Source organism: Mesoplodon bidens (assembly GCF_964165515.1).
Source record: "Mesoplodon bidens genome assembly, chromosome: 9".
In the NCBI taxonomy this organism is placed as follows: Eukaryota; Metazoa; Chordata; class Mammalia; order Artiodactyla; family Ziphiidae; genus Mesoplodon; species Mesoplodon bidens.
The window spans coordinates 55,549,010-55,572,913 of NC_138166.1; the positions used below are offsets into that span (position 1 = coordinate 55,549,010).

Consider the following 23,904-nt stretch of genomic DNA (forward strand, 5'->3'; position numbering starts at 1 on the left):
CCTCCTACATACAACTTTTCTGGGTCCTCTAGTATAATTTGAAAGTTACCCCAAGAAGTAAATCTCTAAGAAAAGAATATCGGGCACCATGGCAAGCTGGAGGGGAGACAGTCTGGGGTTGCAGCCTCCTGTCCCAGTTCCGTTCCACTGAAGCTCAGGGATCAGCTTGGTAAGACTGTCTGTAACTTAATCCAGAAGCATCTGTGTATGTATATAAAGACATATGTACAGATCTTTACCTTCCCTAACTCAATTCATTAGGGATTTAAGGCAGCTAAAGCAAAGGAATCATTTTGAGACCCTTGGCTCTGAGGGGCTCTAGGGGTCATCTGTGCATCAACCTAGCCAATGCTCATTTGACCCATTTTCTTTTGGGAAAGCACCTGATCCAACCCTGCATGGCCCATCCAAGTGTCCTATCACCCCGGCCTTGGGTTTACTTCAGGAATGAGCACGGACTGGGATGGTCCAGTGAGTGCCAGCCCTGAAGCACTCTTTCCACTGGGGATGAGGTGGGAAGAAAGCCAGGAGCTGCCTCCCCACAAGCTTATATGAGAGGGAATCTACCCCAGGGAAGGCAGCCACAACCTTCTCTTGAGTCCTGGATCCAGAGGTGACTGAAGCTGGATCACCCCAAATGTTTCAGTTACATAAGCCAATAAATTCTTTCTTGTTTAAACCAATTTGAGTTGGATTTCTGTTAACTCACTACAGAAAGAATCCTGACGAATGAAGACCCCACCCAAAGAGGCCCCTGACCGAGGCCTCCGTGGCCTCTGACCCGGCACCTCCACCCGCTGGGTGCGCACCTGCACGGTCTTGGTCTGGAACCCCACCATGCCACCGCACTTCTCCTCGATCTGGACGTGCTCGGATATCACACACTTCCGCGTCGTCACTATCTTCTGTGTCAGGACACACAGGACCTCATTCTTCCTCTCCAGCACCTGCTGCAGCACTGGATTCTTCAGATTTATTGTTCTGAAAAAGAAAAACGCCCGTGAGTGGCCTCGTGCCTCAGGGGAGATTGATGCAGCGTGAATTTTCGCCTCTCACACAGCTGGCGGCTGAGGAGCAAACAGGTGACAACCAGCATCGTTTATTTTCCCGTGATGAGAGAGGGGGCAGTTCATCCGGAAAGGCAGAAACCAAAGTCTCCCAAGGCCACCTCTGGAGGTCTTGCTCCATGCTGTGAGTCTATGGAGTGGACACGAAGAAAACCAAATTAGAGTTAGTGTCAGCACAAGAACAATTACAGTGTTCATCCTGTGCTTTTAAACAATCCCAGGTTAGTTACCTTGAAAGCTCACCACCATCCCCAACAGTGGTGGTCACCCCGCCCCGCGGGCAGACGCAGGTTCTCTAGACTTCAGCAAGCATCCCCACAACAGAGGCAAGTAGCTGGAAAGGGCCCGCCTCCACGTAAAAAGCTGCCTGGGGTGGAAACAACCCGTATCCAGAAACAGATGAACAGATAGGCCAACGTGGTCCATACACACAATGGGACCTTATTCAACCGCAGAATGGAATAAAGCTGACACATGCTACAACACAAACGAACCTTGAAGCCATTATGTTGAGTGAAAGAAGCCAGGCACAAAAGGACAAATATTGGATGATTTTACTTATATGAAATAACTAGACTAGGCAAATTTAGAGCCACAGAAAGTAGATTTGAGGTTACCAGGAGCTGAGGGAGAGAGTATGTGGGGTTCTTGCTTGACGGCTACAGAGTTTTTGTTTAGGGTGATGAAAAAGTTCTAGAAATGGATAGTGGTGATGGCTGCATGACAGTGTGAATGTACTTAATGCCACTGAACTGTACACCTAAGAATGGTTAAAATGGCAAATTTTATATTTTATCACAATAAAAAAAAAGTGAAGACAGGAAAGACTTTTCAATCTCAGCAGTGGTCAAAGAAATGCAAATTATAACAATGTTTCACACATATTAAATAAGTCATAAAGATAAATTAACAACAACAATGAAATCTGGCTACAAACTTAAAGAAATGCGTGCATGGGAAACCCAGAGGATAGTACACGTGTGATCAGGAAAGGTTTCTAAAACGAAATCTCCAGGTTCAAGGAAATCTTCCTACAGCTAAAGCATGCATGGGAAACCCAGAGGATGGTACACCGTGTGATCGGGAAAGGTTTCTAAAACGCACCTCATTTTTCATCTCCTGGTGCTCGGGTTCGCCATTCCAGCCACTTTACTAACAATCTCCCAACTTAGGAGAATCAGCACCTTTAACCTCCTGTTTCGTACAGTTTGCAATTTGTCCAGAGGATGAACGGGAAGAGGGGGAACCAATGAGAGACTAGCTCTAGGTGTTTGGACGGGCACATGTCACTCTAATTTCCAATCAGGAAGAAGAACTAACCAAAGGCTCAGCCTGCCCCCCGGAACCAGAGTAGGGCCTGAAGCAATCCTGCGGTTTTGCGGCCAGCTCCCAAAGGGCTGGACCCAAAAGAACACATCTGGAGGCGAGGGCAGGGGAGTACACACTTAATGGGGGAGAAGAGCGCCCCTTCCTCACCCAGCAGAACTGCTGCTCCCCCCAACCCCGTTCTCCCATGAGATCACCTGCCTCCCACGTGCCCGCAGCTCTGTGCAACACAGACATCTGCAGTCAACGTGCAGGTGGGTCCCAGCTTCATCTCCTCCTCGCTGGGTCACTGCCTCTCATCTCTGAGCCTCAGTCTGCACATCTGTAAAGTAAGGGCTGGCTACAAGGCTTACCTGTAGTGACCCACACTGTACCCGTGTGAAAATGTTTCTTTTCTTCCACTATTGGCAGGGAGGCCAAATCAAGTTCCCTCTCCAGGCTGGCCAGAGATATGGCCACAGTTTTCAGGGGAGCCTTCAGCCGGGGAGCAGACCCTCCAAGCAGCTAAGAAAACAGCTACCCGGATACAGGCCAGGAGTTCCTGGGGGAGGAGAGCAGGCAGGAGCTGCCGGAGGCAACAGGTGGGGATGCACTAGGAAGCGTGGCTCCATGCCCGGCACGGCTGCCAGGGACCAGGCTGTGGGCCAGGGACGCCAGCGGGAACAGAGGCTCCTCTCCTAAGGTACCTGAAAGCTCCCCAGGCCCAGCCCTAATGAAGCTGCCTCCTTCCCAGTCTGAAGCTTTAATTTCCATTCTCTTTACTTCTAAGGCTTGGAAAGCCAAATGCAAACCAGACAGAAGAAACCCAAAGAAGACTTTTAAAACTCTAACAATATCCAAAAGGAGGGACGCAGTTTTCTTTCCCAACACATAATGCAGCCCCCAGGACCCCTCCCATAGAGACAAGGGGAGGGCATGCTTTCCGAGCAGACCCCCATCCCAAACTCATTCACTCCACAGATAACTGGGTCGTATTATGTTCTGGGCTAAATGCTGGAGATTCTCAGTGAGCAAGACCAAGGTGATCACTGTTGCCATGACCCTCCTGTGTAATAGCCCTTGATCATAACATGTCCTAGAGGAATAGGGCTTCAAATGGAGTTCTGATAAGGCTCTTCAAAAAGTAATGTGCGTCATGACGGAGTAGGGGCAATCAGCTCTTAACCTGTCTTCCGTGGAGAAATTATGAAACTACAAGGGCCCCAGGGGACAACTAGTTCTGAGGTAGAAAACCAGTTTCATCTTGAATACCACCTCTGATGGATCCATCAATGATCGCTGCCTAGCTACTGGGAAAGGATTCTAAGACTGGGTCTAGGCAAGGAGGCAGTGAGCAGCAAGGAAGCCATGACTGACTCGCAAAATCTGCACAGGCCTGGGAGGGGATGTGGTCCTGATCACCCGGATCTAATCCAGTGTCTGTGCTCAGAAAGGGAGACTGCGGCCCTCAGAGGTCACAGACTGGCCTGGATCCCACGGCACACATCTTCTGACTCTCAGACCAGTGATCTTTCCACTACACTGCTCTAAAAACTGACGGCAAGAGGCTAGGGTACAAAGGCACTCTGAAGAAACCGTGCAAGACTGCAGGGGGTTTGTTCCACCATCTCTCCAGGAACAGAGATTGGGACATTATAAAGAGCCCAAAGATGGTGGCTGGCCTGATACTGTAAAAGTATTAAGCAAGAATTACTAACCCACAGAAATGCAGCTATGTACTGACGATTAAGGCTTTAGCAATTTCGGTATTTCTCCTAAAGGGTTTTGATTTATTGGCTAACACTAAAGGAGAAGTGTGTTCACAGACCAGCTGTACAGTGGAAAAATTAGAAAGGCTGTGGAGGTTAGGTCCATGCACGTTGCTTGTAAACTTGGCTTTGCTCTTCTAACACTTCATTAAGCAGCAAAGTCTGCTTCTCTCTCTCTCTCTTTTTTTTTTTTTTTTTTTTTTTGCGGTATGCAGGCCTCTCACTGTTGTGGCCTCTCCCATTGCGGAGCACAGGCTCCGGACGCACAGGCTCAGTGGCCATGGCTCACGGGCCTAGCCGCTCCGCGGCATGTGGGATCCTCCCGGACCAGGGCACGAACCCGCGTCCCCTGCATCGGCAGGCGGACTCTCAACCACTGCGCCACCAGGGAAGTCCAGTCTGCTTCTCTTTTGATAGCCAGCCTCCTCTAGTCTAGAGACCTGGCAAAACACCCCACCAAGGCCGTGACTAGAGTTTAATTTCGGTGACCACCTCCTCAAACCCTGAAGCACGTGCCTCTGCTTCTTCCACTGCCTGCTTATCCCCCCGGGGGACAGTCCTTGCCCGGTTAGAGTCTGTACGCTCCCAGAGTGGGCAGGGGAGGGGGGAGCACTTCCACCACGTCCGTTTTGTTTCTGCAGGCACCGCACTGAGAACTGGGGGCCTGGAGGGCTCTGACACCCCCTGAGTGTGATGAACCACTAGCTGCCTCCCCCGATTTTGTTCAGGTTTGGGAGCCTGGTACAAGGGCGTGGAAGGGGTAGCCCAGACCCACAGATGAGTCTTGGCCCTTCCTGGTAACTCTGCTGTTCTGGTCAGGGATTGGGGAGGATGGGCCATCCGTGGCAATTCTGGCCATTGAGACTTGAGGAAAAGTCTGCTGGGGGTTCCTGGGAGGCTCTTTCTCTCTCTTAAAGAGAAGCACAAGGAACAGACTACTTTTCTGCCTCTTGGCTTCATCTGCAATGCAGTCATTTGGGCACCAAAAGGAGAACTGGGCAGCTGGGACAAGAAATGCATGGAGACTACCACAAAGGGGTTCCACGGGGCCACTGAATTAACCAGCCACCGGGAACCTCAGGTGAAGGTGACCCACCCTACCTGGGGAGGTTTTCTTATGTGAGGTAATAACAGATTTTCTTTGCAACTAAAGACACTCTAACTGGTCCATGAAGTTACTGTCACCTTTATCTCACAGAGGGACAGAAGCAAAGAGAGCTCGTAAGCCAGTGACCCAAAGGCACACAGCTGACCAGGGCCAGAGGGAGAATGCAGCTGGGCCTATCCAACCCCGAAGCCCTATGTCTTTCCATCTTCCATCTCCCTCCTTGACTTCCTCTGGGCCCTGTACACAGAAGGTGCTTCATGTGTGCTCAAGAACGAACAAGCAGCCTCTCTACTCAACCCTCCTGGGAAAGCTCCCCAGAGACTAGCAGCGGATCCTCTTGGAAACCCAAGCAGCCACCACCAGCTGGCTCCTTCCCGCCAACAAAGTCTCCGTTTCAACCATAAAAGGAACTTCCCACACACCCACCAGAGATGATCGACCTGGAGCCGGAGCCAGGGCCAGGAAGTCTCTAGAAACTTGAGCTGCTCTGCCCTGGGGCTCCACTTCCACATGGTGAGGAAAACCCTGCTCTGTGTCACAGGGCTGTGACTTCAGGACTGTAAACTGCCTGAAAAAAATCAAAATCAGGGCACAACGCTAACCACACATTATTAGCAAAGTGACGGGGTCACCCTCACCTCTGTGCACACCGCCGTCTATTCAATCCCTTATCTCACTCACTCAAAATCAGGGAAAGAAAGGAGAAAAAGGACTAAGCCATTACAGCCTTTCAGCCTTTCAGATGGAGTAACTAATTCACTGCCACCTGCAGATGCAGCAGGTCTGAGAGACGATAAATGCAAATGAGGCTGATGCAGGGAGTTGAGCTCACGCGGGAGCCTGTGGGCCAGGTTTTGCCTTTCAAGCTCTGTGCATCACAGCTGGATGGAAAAATCACGTGTTTTGTGGACCTGGGCTTCCATCTCGAGTCCAGGCAAATTAATTATCCTCTGCATCTCAGATGCAAAATGAAGATGAACCAAGTATTCTTCCAACCCAATGGTGCTGACTGTACTGCAGGCACCATGTGGGTGCAAAGGTGAGCAAAGAGGATGTTCCAGGAGGGACACAGACACGGAATCGGGCAGTTATGACAAGCGTTACCCCACAACGGGGTTGGTGCCCCCGTAGGGAAACCGTGGCGTGACATGGCTGCTGAAGGCATCTGAGTTGCTGGGCAGGTGAAGCAGAGGGACGGAGTCTGCGTATGGACCCTGTGTGCCTGTGCGGATGGGAGTGACGGAGCCTTCAGACAGGGCTAGGAGGTGAGAGAGCCTGGGGCGTCGACGCCCGGGGTTGAAATACGTTCAGGCGACTGGCCTGGAGTGTGTGAGGGGAGGAGGGCGTGGATGTCATCCCAGGGCAGTGAAGAGCACAGAAGGGCACATGCCAGGCAGGGACACCACCCGATGGGCTGCCGTGCAGAGAATCAAGTGAGTGCAGAGGGACCAGGCGGGAGACTCCTGGGACATCCAGGTGAGAGACGGTGGAAACCTGCACCAGGGCACTGGTTGTGAGGCTGGGGCACTGGGAACAGGCAGGACAGATATTCAAGAGGCAGAATCAACTAGCGGGAGACTAGGTATGGGAGGGAAAGGAGGGAATGAGCCCCGTCTGATGCTCAGATTTCTGGCTGAGATAATTGGACTTAATGCTGCAGCAACCGGCACCTCAGAGGGAGTCGGGCAGCAAGGCGGGTACAGAGACAAGCAGCTCAGTGATGGGCGTCAGACATTATGTGAAAGCCCTGGTGGAATAAACGTCTGCTCGCCTGAACTCTAATTCCTGACTCAGTCCAGCCAACACAGTTCTGTATCAATACGTCACATCTTGTCAATTTTAAAACACACATGTTTTTCACATCTCTGAAATCAGGATGTTTTTCAAATGACATGCTTTAGTTGGCAGTGTTCTTTCTTAGTGGTACATAAAATAGTGGTGCTTCTTACGATGGATGAAATCTTGGATTTGACGAAATAATGTCTATCAACCTTAGAAGAAAATAGTACGTGAATGTCTCTCCTTATGACTTAAATCCTACCTAGTTCCCAAAAGATCTGAAGTAGCCTTTCACAATAAAGCTCGTAGGACAGGATGATTTCTGTAAAAAGACAAAAACTACTCCTGGGATCGAATATTGGAAAGAATGCTCAGAAGGCCCTCTCTCCCACAGGAGGGGTTCAGCTCAAATAAAAACAATGGAAGGTCAAGCAGCCTTTTAGAAGCTCCCAATCCTAAGAACTAAAACCCAAACCAGGAGACAGAATAATCTAGGGGCAAAATTTTTAAAGCAGCAGTAAACTGACTGACTTTCAGACATCACAGAGATGGGTATGGCCTGGGGGGTCTCAGGAAAGACATCTTTTAAAAAGAGTGGATTCGGTGGGGCCTTGAGAGCTTCACTGTTGCTCTTCCCAAAAAGAATATGACGAGAGACAGGGCCCATTAATATGTTACTGATATTGCTCAAGAGCTTCTTACATCTTGACTCGAGAACTGAACAAGCATCTCCTGTGACAAACGAAACATTCTGAGAGAACAGCCTACGTGCTTTCCAGACTTTTCTGAGGCACAGCACATGCCTGGGTCCACTCTCACTTGGGGGGAAGCCAGGCTGCTGCCACATGCAGGAACCAGAGCCTCTCTGACTCACTGAAGGTAGTGAGTCCTTCCATGGTGGGGTTCACGATGCAGACCACACGGCTGCCTGCCTCCCCTCCACAGACGAACGAAACAAGGGCTCCAAGACGTCAGCATCAGAAACCCCAAGGGCTTCACTTAATTTCTCTTCTGAAACTGCCTCTCCCACCCCATCACCAAATGCTAAGTTACCCCTTACCTTCCCACAGCTCTGACCTTTCCCAGCTTCTGTAAACAGGCTCTATTGGGGGCTAGTCAGAATAGCAATAATTATGGAAGTGTTCACACTAATAGCTACAATTTTTGAGAACCTGCCATGTGCCATGCTTTGTTTATATGCCCTCATTTAATTCTCACATAAACTCCTTGGGAACAAGAATCCCGTTTTAGTAACAAAATCCTGGGCGGTGAAGGCAGAAAAAGATGGTTCCTATATCTTGGTTTTAAAAAAATAGATCTTTTTTAAGCCAGGAGTTGGGGGGGTGGTTTATTAGTGTTTGTTATATACTTCTATATTTCCACAACAAATTTTTTCGTTAAAAAAATATTAAGCCTGAAGTTTACTAGTCAGCCTAAAAATACCACCAACACTAACACCAAGAGAAGAGCAGGAAAAGGTGCTGATTGACACTGATACCCCCAGACCCCGAGATGCCTTCACCTAGTTTATTTTGACTACTTAAAGGCTGCCCCTGGGGAGAAACAAAGAAATAAGAGAATAAGCAAAAGACCAAGATTCAGGAAACTCTTGTTCTCCAAGTACATGTGGCCAGAGGTCTTTAAATTGTTAGGCACAAAATCTATTAAAAATAATGGTAAAAATAATGGTGTCACTGGTCAGAATGGCCATCATCAAAAAATCTACAAACAATAAATGCTGGAGATGGTGTGGAGAAAATGGAACCCTCTTGCACTGTTGGTGGGAATGTAAATTGGTACAGCCACTATGGAGAACAGTATGGAGGTTCCTTAAAAAACTAAAAATAGAACTACCATACGACCCAGCAATCCCATTCCTGGGCATATACCCTGAGAAAACCGTAATTCAAAGAGTCATGTACCACAATGTTCATTGCAGCACTATTTACAATAGCCAGGAGATGGAAGCAACCTAAGTGTCCATCAACAGATGAATGGATAAAGAAGATGCGGTACATGTATACAATGGAATATTACTCAGCCATAAAAAGAATTGAAATTGAGTTATTTGTAGTGAGGTGGATGGACCTAGAGTCTGTCATACAGAGTGAAGTAAGTCAGAAAGAGAAAAACAAATACTGTAGGCTAACACATATATATGGAATTTTTTTTAAAAAATGGTTCTGATGAACCTAGGGTCAAGACAGGAATAAAGACACAGACAGAGAATGGACTTGAGGACACAGGGAGGGGGAAGGGTAAGATGGGACGAAGTGAGAGAGTGGCATGGACATATATACACTACCAAATGTAAAACAGATAGCTAGTGGGAAGCAGCTGCATGGCACAGGGAGATCAGCTCAGTGCTTTGCAACCACCTAGGGGGGTGGGATAAGGAGGGTGGAGGGAGATGCAAGTTGAAGGGGATATGGGGATATGCATATGCATATAGCTGATTCACTTTGTTATAAAGCAGAAACTAACACAACACTGTAAAGCAATTATACTCCATTAAAGACGCTAAAAAAATAAAAATAAAAATAATGGTGTCAGAGAAGGACGTGAGCACACCTCCTCTCATGAAAACACCAAAATCACAACTAACTGCTGAACAACCATCGACAAAAAAACCACTGGAACCTACCAAAAAAGATATCCTACATCAAAAGACAAAGAAGAAGCCACAACAAGACAGTAAGGGAGGCATAACTGCGATAAAATCAAATCTCACACCTCCTGAGTGGGCGATCCACAAACTGGAAAATAATTATATTGCAGAGGTTCTCCCAAAGGAGTGAAAGTTCTGAGCCTCACATCAGGCTCCCCAGCCTGGGGGTCTGGCATTGGGAGGAGGAGCCCCCAGAGCATCTAGCTTTGAAGGCCAGAGGGGTTTAATCGCAGGAATTCCACATGACTGGGGAAAACAGCAACTCCACTCTTGGAGGGTGCACACAAGATCTTGTGTGCACCAGGACCCAGGGGAAAAGCAGGGACCTCATAGGAGCCTAGGCTGGATCTACCTGCTGGTATTGGATGGTCTCCTGCAGAGGTGGGGGGCAGTTATGACTCATTGCAGGCACAAAGGCACTGGTTGGCAGTAGTTCTGGGAAGCATTGGCGTGAGCCCTCCTGGAGGTGGTCATTTTCTCACCAAGACCTAGCCCCACCCAACAGCCTACTGGGATGCCTCAGGCCAACCAACCAACAGGGGAGGAACACAGCCCCACCCATCAGCAGACAGGCTGCCTAAAGTCTTCCTGAGCTCACAGGTGCCCACTAAACACACCCCTTGAAACAGCCCTGCCCACCTGAGAGACAAGACCCAGTTCCACCCACCAGTGGGCAGGAACCAGTCCCTCCCATCAGAAAGCCTGCAGAAGCCTCTTAGACCAGCCTTATCCACCAGGGGTCAGACAGCAGAAGCAAGAAGAACTACAACCCTGCAGACTGTGGAACAGAAACCTCAATCACAGAAAGTTAGACAAAATGAGATGGCAGAGGAATATGTCCCAGGTGAAGGAAAAAGATAAAACCCCAGAGGAACAGCTGCAATCTACCTGAAAAAGAATTCAGAGTAATGATTGTAAAGATGATCCAAGATCTTGGAAAAAGAATGGAGGTACCAACCAAGAAGATACAAGAAACGTTTAAAAAAGAGCTAGAAGATCTAGTGAACAAACAGAGATGAATAATACAATAACTGAAATGAAAAATACACTAGAAGGAATCAATAGCAGAATAAATGAGGCAGAAGAATGGATAAGTAAGCTGGAAGACAGAATGGTGGAAATCACTGCTGCAGAACAGAATAAAGAAAAAAGAATGAAAAGAAATGAAGACAGGGACTTCCCTCGTGGTCCAGTGGTTGACTCCACACTCCCAATGCAGAGGGCCTGGGTTCAATCCCTGGTCAGGGAACTAGATCCTGCTTGCAGCAACTAAAAAGACCTTGCACACAGTAATGAAGATCCCACATGCAGCAGCTAAGACCCAGCACAGCCAAATAAATAAATAAATTTTTTTTTAAAAAAACAGAAAAGAAATGAAGACAATCTAAGAGACCTCTGGGACAACATTAAATGCACCAACACTCCCATTATTGGGGTCTCAGAAGAAGAGAGAGAGAAAGGGCCTAAGAAAATATTTGAAGAAATAATGGCTGAAAATTTCCATAACATGGGAAAGAAAACAGTCCAAGTCCAGGAAACGCAGGATCCCAGGCAACATAAACCCAGGAAGGAAAATGCCAAGACACAAAGTAATCAGATGCATTGCCCAGGACGAGGCAAGTCGGGTTCCAAGCGCAGGGCCGGAGTGGCCTCCCCAGAGTCCTTTGCACGGCACCTGGCGACAAAATAGCTGCCCAAGGGAGACGGGTGGAGCCTCCAGGCCGGGAGGCACCAGGCCCCGCAGGCAGTGGTGGCAGCGAGAGCCGATGGGCTGAGTCAGGGCCCAGGACGTCACCCGAGAGCGGGGATGATGAAGTGTCGGGCAGAGGTTTGAGCCCAGTGTCGGACGGTGTGAACTTGTTCACCAACAGCAGCAGCTTCCTGGAGCTGTTCAAGTGAAAGATGGAGGAGGAGCAGCAGCAGTGGCAGGAGGAGCCACCCCCAGGCTCACAGTGACCCGACCAGCCGGCCACTGCCGCCACCACAGGTCCTGGGGATCTGAAGAGGAAGGGCAGCCCAGGCCCCACGCTCAGCTTCATGGGCAAGTGCAGAGGTGGGAACAAACTAGCCCTGAAGACAGGAATAGCAGCCAAGAAGAAGATGGAGAATGAGGTATTAACAAGTAAAGGTGATGCATGGGCCAAGTACATGGCAGAGGTGAAAAATTACAAAGCCCCACCAGTGCAGAGATGATGATAAAACTCAGCACCTGATGAAATGATCCCCCCTCCCTGCCTGGCCAAGGCCTGGGACTCTGTGCGATGTACATAACTATGTAATGCAGCAGCAGCACAGCAGCCTTTTTCCCCCAAGGACTTATATACAGAAAGAAACCGAGATGCTTCCCACAGCTGTGGATGATTTTCCAGGACTCCTTTTTACCTTGAGCACTTGCCTCCTGAGACTTCACAGAACAGTGGTCTACTGTCCCCTCTCTTCCCATCTCCTCCCTCTTTCTGATTCTTTCTGTCTTCCTCTTCTCACCCTCCCCTCCCTTTAGCCATCACTTCTGGGAAGTAAAGAACTTGACTTAGTGCTGGTAAAAAAAAATAAAAAAACAGAGAGAGAGAGATACATAGTAATAAAACTGACAAAAATTAAAGACAAAGAGAAAATATTAAAAGAAACAAGGGAAAAGCAACAAATAACATACAAGGGAATTCCCATAAGGTTATCAGCTGATTTTTCAGCACAAACTCTGCAGGCAAGAAGGGAGTGGTACGATATACTTAAAGTGATGAAAGGGAAGAAACTACAACCAAGAAGACTCTACCCAGCAAAGCTCTCATTCAGATTTGATGGAGAAATCAAAAGCTTTACAGACAAGCAAAAGCTAAGAGAATTCAGCACCACCAAAGCAGCTTTACAACAAATGCTAGAGGAACTTCTCTAGGCAGGAAACACAAGAGAAGGAAAAGACCTACAATAACAAACCCAAAACAATTAAGAAAATGGTCATAGGAACATACATATCGATAATTACCTTAAATGTTAATGGATTAAATGCTCCAACCAAAAGACACAGGCTTGCTGAATGGATACAAAAACAAGCCCCATATACATGCTGTCTACAAGAGACCCACTTCAGACATAGGGACACATACAGACTGAAAGTGAGGGGATGGAAAAAGATATTCCATGCAAATGGAAATCAAAAGAAAGCTGGAGCAGCAATTCTCATATCAGACAAAACAGACTTTAAAATAAAGACTATTACAAGACACAAAGAAGGACACTACATAATGATCAAGGGATCAACCCAAGAAGAAGATATAACAATTGTAAATATATATGAACCCAACATAGGAGCATGTCAATACATAAGGCAAATGCTAACAGCCATAAAAGGGGAAATCAACAGGTGTTAAAGTGAGGGACTTTAACACTTACACCAATGGACAGATCATCCAGACACAAGATCAATAAGGAAACAGGCCTTAAATGACACATAACACCAGATGGACTTAACTGATATTTATAGAGTATTCCATCCAAAATCAGCAGTATACACTTTCTTCTCAAGTACAAATGGAACATTCTCCAGGATAGATCACATCTTGGGCCACAAATCAAGCTTCGGTAAATTTAAGATAACTGAAATCACATCAAGCTCTTTTTTGACCATAACACTATGAGACTAGATATCAATTACAGGAAAAAAACTGTGAAAAATACAAACACATGGAGGCTAAACAATGTTACTGAACAACCAATGTATCACTGAAGAAATCAAAGAGGAAATCAAAAAATACCTAGAGACAAATGACAACGAAAGCACATCAATCCAAAATGGATGGGATGCAGCAAAAGTAGTCCTAAGAGGGAAGTTTATAGCAATACAATCTTACCTCAGGAAACAAGAAAAATTAAAAATAAACAACCTAAACTTACACCTAAAGCAACTACACAAAGAAGAACAAACAAAACCCAAAGTTAGTAGAAGGAAAGAAATCAGAAAGATCAAAGCATAAATAAATGAAATAGAGACAAAGAAAACAATACAAAAGATCAATGAAACTAAAAGCCCGTTCCTTTTTTTTTTTTTTTTTTTTTTGTGGTATGTGGGCCTCTCACTGTTGTGGCCTCTCCTGTTGCGGAGCACAGGCTCCGGACGCGCAGGCTCAGTGGCCATGGCTCACGGGCCCAGCTGCTCCGCAGCATGTGGGATCTTCCTGGACCAGGGCACGAACCCTCGTTCTCTGCATCGGCAGGCGGACTCTCAACTACTGCACCACCAGGGAAGCCCTAAAAGCCCGTTCTTTGAAAAGATAAATAAAATTGATAAACCTTTAGCCAGACTCATCAAGAAAAAAAAAAAGAGAGAGGGCTCAATTCAATAAAATTAGAAATGAAAAAGGAGGGATTTCCCTGGTGGCACCATGGTTAAGAATCCACCTGCCAATGCAGGGAACAAGGGTTCGATCCCTGATCCAGGAAGATCCCACATGCCGCAGAGCAACTAAGCCCATGCATCACAACTACTAAGCCTGTGCTCTAGAGCCCATGAGCCACAACTACTGAGCCCGTGTGCCACAACTACTGAAGCCCATGCACCCTAGAGCCCATGAGCCACAACTACTGAGCCCACACTCCACAACAACTGACGCCTGCATGCTCCAGGGCCCACATGCCACAACTACTGAGCCCAAATGCTGCAACTACTGAAGCCCGTGTTCCTAGAGCCCATACTATGCAACAAGAGAAGCCACCACAATGAGAAACCCACACACCACAACAAAGAGTAGCCCCTGCTTGCCACAACTAGAGAAAGCCAGTGGGCAGCAACAAAGACCCAAAGCAGCCAAAACAAAAAAAAAGAAAGAAAAAAAGGAAATCATAAAGGAGAAGTTACAACAGGCACCACAGAAATACAAAGGATCATGAGAGACTACTACAAGCAACTATACGCCAACAAAATGGACAACCAAGAAGAAATGGAAAATTCTTAGAAAAGCAAAACCTTCCAAGACTGAAACAGGAAGAAGTACAAAATATGAACAGACAAATTACAAGTACTGAAACCGAAACTGTGATTTTAAAACTTCCAACAAACAAAAGTCCAGGACCAGATGGCTTCACAGGTGAATTCTATCAAACATTTAGAGAAGAGTTAACACCTATCTTTCTGAAACCCTTCCAAAAAATTGTAGAGGAAGGAACATGCCCAGGCTCATTCTATGAGGCCAGCATCACCCTGATACCAAAACAAAAGCTACCACACAAAAAGGAAATTACAGAACAATATCACTAATGAACACAGACTAAAAAAATCCTCAAAATACTAGCAAGCCAAATCCAACAATACATTAAAAGGATCATACACCATGAACAAGTGGAATTTATCCTAGGAATGCAAAGATTCTTCAATATATGCAAATGAATCAATGTGATAGACCATATTAACAAATTAAAGAATAAAAACCATATGATCATCTCAATGGATACAGAAAAAGCTTTTGACAAAATTCAACACTCATTTACAATAAAAAAAAAAAACCTCCAGAAAGTGGGTATAGAGGGAACCTAGCTCGACATAATAAAGGCCACATATGACAAAACCACAGCTAACATCATTCTCAATGGTGAAAAGCTGAAAGCACTTCTGTAAGATCAGGAACAAGATAAGGATGTCCACTCTCGCCACTTCTATTCAACAAAGTTTTGGAAGTCCTAGCCCCAGGAATCGGAGAAGAAAAAGAAATAAAAGGAATCCAAACTGGAAAGGAAGAAGTAAAACTGTCACTGTTTGCAGATGACATGATGCTATACACAGAAAATCCTAAAGATGCTACCAGAAAACTGGTAGAGCTCATCAATGAATTCAGTAAAGTTGCAGGATACAAAATTAACGCACAGAAATCTGTTGTACTTCTATCACTAACACTGAAAGATCAGAAAAAGAAATTAAGGAAACAATCTCACTGACCACAACTAGAGAAAGCCAGTGGGCAGCAACAATAAATTACATCAATATCTTTCTTGATCTGTCTCCTACAGTAATGGAAATAAACACAAAAATAAACAAATGGGACCTAATTAAACTCAAAAGCTTTTGCACAGCAAAGGAATCTATAAACAAAACGAAAAGACAACCCTAAGAATGGGAGAAAATATTTGCAAATGAAGCGACCGACAAGGGATTAATCTCCAAAATATACAAACAGCTCATGCAGTTCAATATTAAAAAAACAAACAACCCAATAAAAAAATGGGGAGAAGACCTAAATAGACCTTTCTCCAAAGCAGACATACCGATGGCAAAGAGGCACATGAAAAGATGCTCAATGTCACTAATTATTAGAGAAATTCAAATTAAAACTACAAAGAGGTACCACCTCACAACAGTCTGAATGGCCATCATCAAAAAGACTACAAACAATAAATGCTGGAGGGGGTGTGGAGAAAAGAGAACCCTCCTACACTATTGGTGGGAAGGTAACTTGGTAAAACCACTGTGGAGAACAGTATGGAGGTTCCTTAAAAACTAAAAATAGAACTACAATATGATCCAGCAATCCATCCTGGGCATATATCCAGAGAAAGCCATAATTCGAAAAGATATATGCACCCCAATGTTCATTGCAGCACTACTGGCGATAGCCAAGACATGGAAGCAACCTAAATGTCCATCAACAGAGGAATGGATAAAGAAGATGTGGTATGTATATATATATATATATATATATACACACACACACACATACACGTACACATACACATAATGGAATATTACTCAGCCATAAAAAGGAACAAAATAATGCCATTTACAGCAACATGGATGCAACTAGAGATTATCATATTAAGTAAAGTAAGTCAGAGAAAGACAAGTATATGATATTGCTTATATATGGAAGTTAAAAATAATGATACAAATGAACTTATTTACAAAACAGAAACAGACTCACAGACTTAGAAAACTTATGGTTACCAAAGAGAAGGGGGGGGATAAACTGGGAGTGTTCAGGATTGACATATACATACCACTATATTTAAAATAGATAACCAACAAGGACCACTGCAGAGCAAAGGGAACTCTACTCAATATTCTGTAGTAATCTAAATGGAAAAGAATTTGAAAAAGAATAGATATATTTATATATATAAGTGAATCATTTTGTTGTACACCTGAGATTAACACAACACTGTAAATCCACTATACTTCAATACAAAATAAAAAATTTTAAAAAGATGGTGCCAGCACTGAATTGAGCGCAAATGTAAACAGAATCATTTCAAACTATCTGCTGGGGACTTCCCTGGTGGCGCAGTGGTTAAGAATCCGCCTGCCAATGCAGGGGACATGGGTTTGAGCCCTGGTCTGGGAAGATCCCACATGCCACGGAGCAACTAAGACCGTGCACCACAACAACCGAGCCTGCACTCTAGAGCCTGCAAGCCACAACTACTGAGCCCACCGGCCACAACTACTGAAGCCCATGCACCTAGAGTCCATGCTCTGCAACAAGAGAAGCCACCGCAATGAGAAGCCTGTGCACCGCAACAAAGAGTAGCCCCCACTCAGCAACAAACACCCAATGCAGCCAAAAATAAATAATAAAATAAATAAAAATTTTTTTAAAAAACAAAACATCTGCTGGCCACAGGGAAAGATAACAAGTAGAAAAGACCAGTTCCAACTTTGCTGCATGGTTTTTTTGTTTTGGTTTGTTTTGGTTTTTTTGCGGTACGCGGGCCTCTCACTGTTGTGACCTCTCCCGTTGCGGAGTACAGTCTCCGGACGTGCAGGCTCAGCAGTCAGGTCTCACGGGCCCAGCCACTCCGCAGCATGTGGGACCTTCCCGGACCGGGGCACGAACCCGTGTCCCCTGCATTGGCAGGCGGACTCTGAACCACTGCGCCACCAGGGAAGCCCGCATGGTGTTTTTTTTTTCAAGAAAGAGATAGGCCCCCAAATCCCTCCCCTCAAAATACTCCTAAATAAAGAGTTGATGGCACATCGAAATTTCACTCAGGAGAGCTACTGCGGTAACTTTAGAGGTCAAATGTGGGCCATAACAAATAGGAGCATTTAAATTTCTTCTTGTGTGTAAAACTTGTACCATTTGTAAATATTTAGATATAGTAAGACTTTGCGGGTGTAATTTTAAAATAATTTAAATAATTATGAAGGTTCATCATTGCCATACCATTGCTTGCATGATATATTAGTTTCATATAATTTATGTTAGAATTCTTAATGAAGAACCAAACTTCTAATTATCATGTATTCATAGAAAAATGTAATTTTTTCTTTACCACAATTTGCCTTACAATAAACCAGAGAATAAAGTGGGATCTGCCTGTACCATAACACCCCCCCTTAACCCCTAAACAGTCAGGAAAGCACAAAATGGCACCATCTCTGGAAATCAGCTGAAACCAAGGCCCTGAACTCAAGGGGAAGGAACTGATGTGTGCACTCGGAGTCCACTCACTTCTACATTTAGCCCAGAGAAAACCCTCAAAGATCCTCTAGTCCAACTATTCCACCTATACCTGGCAGGGACAGAAGCGACCTAGCATGTCTGCAGAAGTTATTTTCCAGGAATAAACTTCCTCAAACCCTAGGAGATTAGAAGCAATAATCAGTGGCAGAGATGGGGAGGGTGTGGCAGTTATACTTAAAGCATTGACAAATGGCAGCTGACAGTGGAAGGCAAGGTGGAAAAACTAAAGAGTTTGTCTCAGAATAATACTGGATCTAAGGAATAAAACATGAACCTGAGTCATTATGGAAAGGTCTTAGCCTGTTTTCCATCAAGAATGTTTTAAGATAAACATAGAGCTCTCATTCAAAGGGGTCATGTCCAGGTGTCTGGAAAGTTAAGTCCTGTGGTCCTATGGATTGCCTTCATGCTCAGCAATGCTACATAACTGTTATATATGAACGCGCCTGTTTTATCAAGGACAGATGAAGTTTGTTTTTGAGATGTGCACACGTCTCACTGACAATAAGACAAATACTTTGAATTCCGAGGGCTAAAATAACTTGTATACAGATGACAACTTATCTAAATGACCTGAAATAAAAATGATGGCAGATATATATATATACATATGTATATGTATAACTGATTCACTTTGTTATAAAGCAGAAATTAACACACCATTGTAAAGCAATTATACTCCAATAAAGATGTAAAAAAAAAAATGGTGGCAGATAAGCCCTCGAGAAAGACAGTACTTAAGCATTACTAATCACCACCCCCAAGGCTACGCGTGTCAAACAGCCAGCCTTATCAATCTGATGATGTTGTGGGAGTCCAAAAACAGGCAGACCATGTAGATTAGAATTTATTATTCCAGCGTGAAGTAACAAGAATGTTAGTTTTACATGATCTCCATCCTATGGTCAAGTCTTCCTCCTCTTCTCTCCCCTGTTGCTCAACTTTACCTCTTAGCAACAAAACAAGGAAGCGGTGACTGTGTGATAAGATACCTCTTCCATTTCTAGACTTTAAATTTGTTCTTTACCATGTTCCTGGTGTTGCCCCTACCCCTCTTCCCCTACCCAGGCCATCCTTTCCCAATCACCTGTAGAAAGAACAGAATGTCTAAACTCTCCCCAAGTGATCTCATGCCCTCGTGTGGGCATCTCCAGGTGGGCAGACCAGCTATTCACATGTGCTTGTTCAGGACAGCGCCTGCAACACTGTACACCCCCTAGGTACCCTCACTGGGGACCCAGATTCATGCCTCTGCCTTTATATCTTCTGCTATAATTTTAACTATTTTTATCTCAGCCAATTCCTTTGCTTCACAGTCACTTCAAGAATCATGTAGAGGAAAGAACAGGAGTTTTGGAGCCAGAAAATCCTGGGATGAATATCAGCTGCAGCACCCAAATTGAGCTCCGGGACTGAGAACAAGTCACTTCCTTCCCTGAGCCTTAAATCCTCAAACCTAAAAAGAGACAGCTGTGCAGAGTAAATGAGATGATGTCTACAAAGTGCCTGGCACACAGTAGGTACTCAGCAGATGCCTATCTCCTTCCCCTCCCTCTCTCCCCCTTATAACTGCTGGCCCTAGCATCTTTCTCTGAGACGACTTTTTCCCATCTCTACTCACTGACTTCTCCCCATATGCTTCCTGTTGGCACTATCTTCTACACCTGAATCACGAAGAGTGTTTGAGAAACCTATAACGGGGAACGTGATTATAGAGCATTGCCAAACTGTGGTTTTTCAAATAGAAATAACAAGACTGCAGAATAGGATTACGCTATAGAGGGCTGTCTGAAGACTGAGGGAACAGCCAGCCCTCCTGTCCCTCTTCCCCCATATTTGCCAGACTTAGCAAATAAAAATATAAGACCTCCAGTTAAATTTCATTTTCAGACAAACAACAAATATCTTTCCAGTGTTGTAGTAGAGAAGGAAAATGCCTCTCTAGCAAAGAAGAGTGGTAGAGAAAAGATAATTAAGGTCATGACTATCAGAGAAAGAGGTGGCTGTCCCTTCCACCTGGTGTCACCAGAGAGAGCTTAAAGTTCTCTGACCGAGAAAGGGAATTCCTGCCTGAGTCCTAAATCAGTAGAGTCCTGGAGTTCTAGAAAGTGCCAGGAGGCAATAGTCAAATAACAACCATGGTCTTTCAACTCCATTAAGCATCAGCTTAGTGGAGAGGTGAATGGGTTTTGAAGACTTCAGTTGCCCAAGCATCCTCGATATCTGTACAAAATCCACCCACCAAATGTTTGATACATGAGTTTTATGGTATTTTTTTACTCATTAATTTTTAAACATTATTTTATTCAATGAGCAAACCTATTTTATATTTCATATAATCCTAAGAACATTGGAAAAGAGGAGATAAGCTACCTATACTTAACACAAGTGAGTTTTCTCTTAATTTATTTGGGTTGACATTTTCCATTTTAAAAGAAAAAGGGTGATAAAATTACACATGAAAATGCACCTATGTTACTGTACAAATGGAAATATCACCTCTTGTCAGAATTACTACAATAACCTCTCAGTTGGACTCCCAGCTCCCACCCATCCAGTCTCTCCTCAGCCCAGCGGCCAGAAGGATCCTTCTAAAACATGTCAGATCCAGTCACTTCCCTTCTCAAAGTTTTCCAGTGGCTTCCCACCTCACTCCGAGGAAGAGTTAGTCTTTCCGGTGGCCTGCAAGGTCCTACAGGACCTGCTACCGTTCCTTTACCCCCTCTGACCTCACCTGCCCTTGCCCTATTTACTCAGCCCCAATCACACCACCTCTGCCTACAGCCTTCTTGCCCAGGACACTCCTATGCTCGCTCCCATCCCCAGGTTCAGGTCTTTGCTCTGATGCCATCTTCTCCAGGATGCTTTCTCTGGTCACCTTTTCAAATCATAGCCCCCATTCCTGGCACGTTCTATCCCCCGTCTCTGCTACATTTTTCTCCATTCCAGAGAGCACCATCAACCTACTATATATTTCAATTAGTTGCATGTCTTGTGTCTCTCCCCCTTAGAATATAGGGCAGAAATGTTGGGATTCTGTTCACTGCAGCATCCCCAGCATGTAGAACAGTATGTGGTACATCGTAGGCCCTCAGCAAAATTACTTATGGAATGTTGAATAAACATAAGGTAAAAATAATGAGGTATTATCATTTTACTGGGGTAAAATGTATTCACTGAAATCTAAACAACGAATAAACGTGGGGTTTTCTTTAAGACTTCAGAGTTAAAAACCAGCTCTTCCCCTGAAGCCCCCCACACCTGCTTTCTCCTTTTCCTAATCAGAAAATCATAAAGAGCCAGGGCAGAAGGGGGATTTTTCTACTTCTGATATTAATATTCAGAAATGTAGGACAGAGCATTCTCACTGTTGGTATTTTATAAATCGTATGATTTCTTTAAAGTACACATTTGTCTGAAGTAACATCCTTTTAAAATGCTTCCCAAGTCTCCCCTCTCAGGCTAAGAACAGTCAACGTCCAGACTAAAGGATGCACTGCTCATCAAGTTTCAGCACATGGGCATTCGGTAATGTTTGCTGATTGGCCAAGATCCCAATGTCACCCTTCTAGCCAATGCCCCACAGAACGACCTTTCTTTTTTTTTTTTTTTTTGCGGCACACAGGCCTCTCACTGTTGTGGCCTCTCCCAGATGCGCAGGCTCAGCGGCCATGGCTCACGGGCCCAGCCGCTCCACGGCACGTGGGATCTTCCCGGACCGGGGCACGAACCCGCATCCCCTGCATCGGCAGGCGGACTCTCAACCACTGCGCCACCAGGGAAGCCCAGAACGACCTTTCAATGAGAGACATGTCAAAATCCAAAATGCCAAGCAGAATTCCCATTACCTCTCCTGGGCAACTCCAATGAGCTGCTGCAAGTCCACCTCCTGCTTCCTCAGGGTTCCAAACGAGGACTGACTCTCCACGAGGCCTTTGCCACCAATGTTCAGCTTGACCTTCCCCAGTGCCGTCTCCAGGGTCCCACTCACATGGTTTTCAAACTTGCCCTCGTACTTCACAAAGTCCGACTCCACGACCACTACAGTGAATGAGACATGCAGAGGAATCTAATGACAAAACGGCCACCTCTGTGCCTCGGGTCACCTAGCTTTGCAATCCTGCAGAAACCTGTGGGAAACACGAGGTCTGCACCCAAAATGGAAAGCCGGTGGCCGCGCTGTGTGTATGGGCAAAAGAACCTGGGTGCTGAGAGCGTGGCATGCCCTGGTGGCCAGGGACTCTACTGGACACATTTTGTTTTTTCATCTTTCAATTCCAATATACACACATATAGACAAGTGCACAAAAAGTATCTATAGAGTTTCATGAATAATTTTAAAGCAAACATCTGTTTAACTACTATCCAGGTACAGAAATAGGACATGTTAACTATGCGCTTTTCCAGGATGAAGGAACTAGATGAGGAAGACACCAAAGCACAGAGAAGACAGCAGCCCAGCACCCTGCCCACCCCCCCAGGGAGTGGCCTGCCTGATTCACTATCTGGCAGGTCAGGTGCCTGAACCTGTCCTTGGGCATCCTCCCTTCTCACTGGTGGCCTTGGGGAACACTCCCCTGGCCTTCATTACCATCTCCATTGAAACAGTTCTCCCCATATTTACCTGTTTATATCTGACCTCTACCCAGTCTTTCAATACCTCATCAAGCAATTCCTTATCTCTGTGTTCCTGATAAAGTCAGTGGGCATGGCCTTCCTCCCTGCTTCAAACACCATCTTGGAACACACAAGCTCCAGACTCTCCATTCTTCCTTCCCGGCTTCCCAGACACTAAGAAAGATGCCCCCACCCAGCTGGTGTCCCAGCTTCAATCAACTCCCCTGGAAACTGCCACACTCCTCATCTGGTCATACCAGGCGATTGCTATCAGATTGCCTTCAGGATCTGCCCTTTTTTGTCTGAACACTAAAGATAAATATCTGAGGATCTCAGACATGAACTACTAGCCTTCACATGTCTCCAGATTTCTACTGTTCTCTCTTTTTTTTTTTTTTTTGCAGTACGCGGGCCTCTTACTGTTGTGGCCTCTCCTGTTGTGGAGCACAGGCTCCGGACGCGCAGGCTCAGCAGCCATGGCTCACGGGCCCAGCCGCTCCGTGGCATGTGGGATCTTCCCAGACCAGGGCATGAACCCGTGTCCCCTGCATCAGCAGGCAGACTCTCAACCACTGCGCCACCAGGGAAGCCCTACTGTTCTCATTTTTAATTGAACCAAATACTACCATAAAAATGGTCTCAGTCACCATCATTCAGGAAGGTTACATTGAGAGTCTCTTAGGAACTTCATACTTGGCCCTTTCCATTTTCCTGACCCAAGGCTCTCCTGGGCTCCTGGCGGTACTTCATAAGGGATTCAAATCCAACTGGAGTCTGAAACGTTTCTTTCCATCCAGCCACTGCCCCCAACACCTGTATTTCTTTCACCCCAGGCAACAAAACCTATACCTCAACCAGGGTTAATGAGAATTAATCACCATTCATTATCTGTGAAATTTGCAAAGTAGAGAATCATCTCCATGAAAAATAAGAAGCTTATGAAAATGCCCCCGAGTCACAGCCTTTTCCTAGTCACATCTTGAGAATACAAACACTCTGGGAAGTGCTTTCAGAAGCAGCATATAGCAGCTGTTAAGAGCTCAAGATTTTATCACTAGTCTAATATACCTAGCTGGGAGACCTTGGGTAACATCCATCACCCTGAACCTTAGGTTTGTCATATATAATTTGGAGATAATTAATA

At 45.5% G+C, this 23,904-nt stretch overlaps 1 protein-coding gene and 1 pseudogene across 3 annotated transcripts in view; one reads left to right on the forward strand and one right to left on the reverse strand.

Moving 5' to 3' along the window:
- GSDME (gasdermin E) overlaps window positions 1-23,904 on the reverse strand; it is a 101,696-nt gene that overhangs the window by 23,017 nt on the left and 54,775 nt on the right. For both annotated transcript variants that reach the window (XM_081243512.1, XM_081243511.1), the window contains exons 3-4: window positions 21,992-22,184; window positions 810-981 (exon numbers count right to left, since the gene is read on the reverse strand). In XM_081243512.1, coding sequence (XP_081099638.1) covers window positions 810-981; window positions 21,992-22,184 — 365 coding nt within the window. The remainder of the gene's footprint in view (window positions 1-809; window positions 982-21,991; window positions 22,185-23,904) is intronic.
- LOC308622765 (telomerase RNA component interacting RNase-like) lies at window positions 7,938-11,917 on the forward strand (annotated as a pseudogene). Its single transcript has 2 exons — window positions 7,938-7,998; window positions 11,387-11,917. The product of its transcript is annotated as a telomerase RNA component interacting RNase-like (transcript).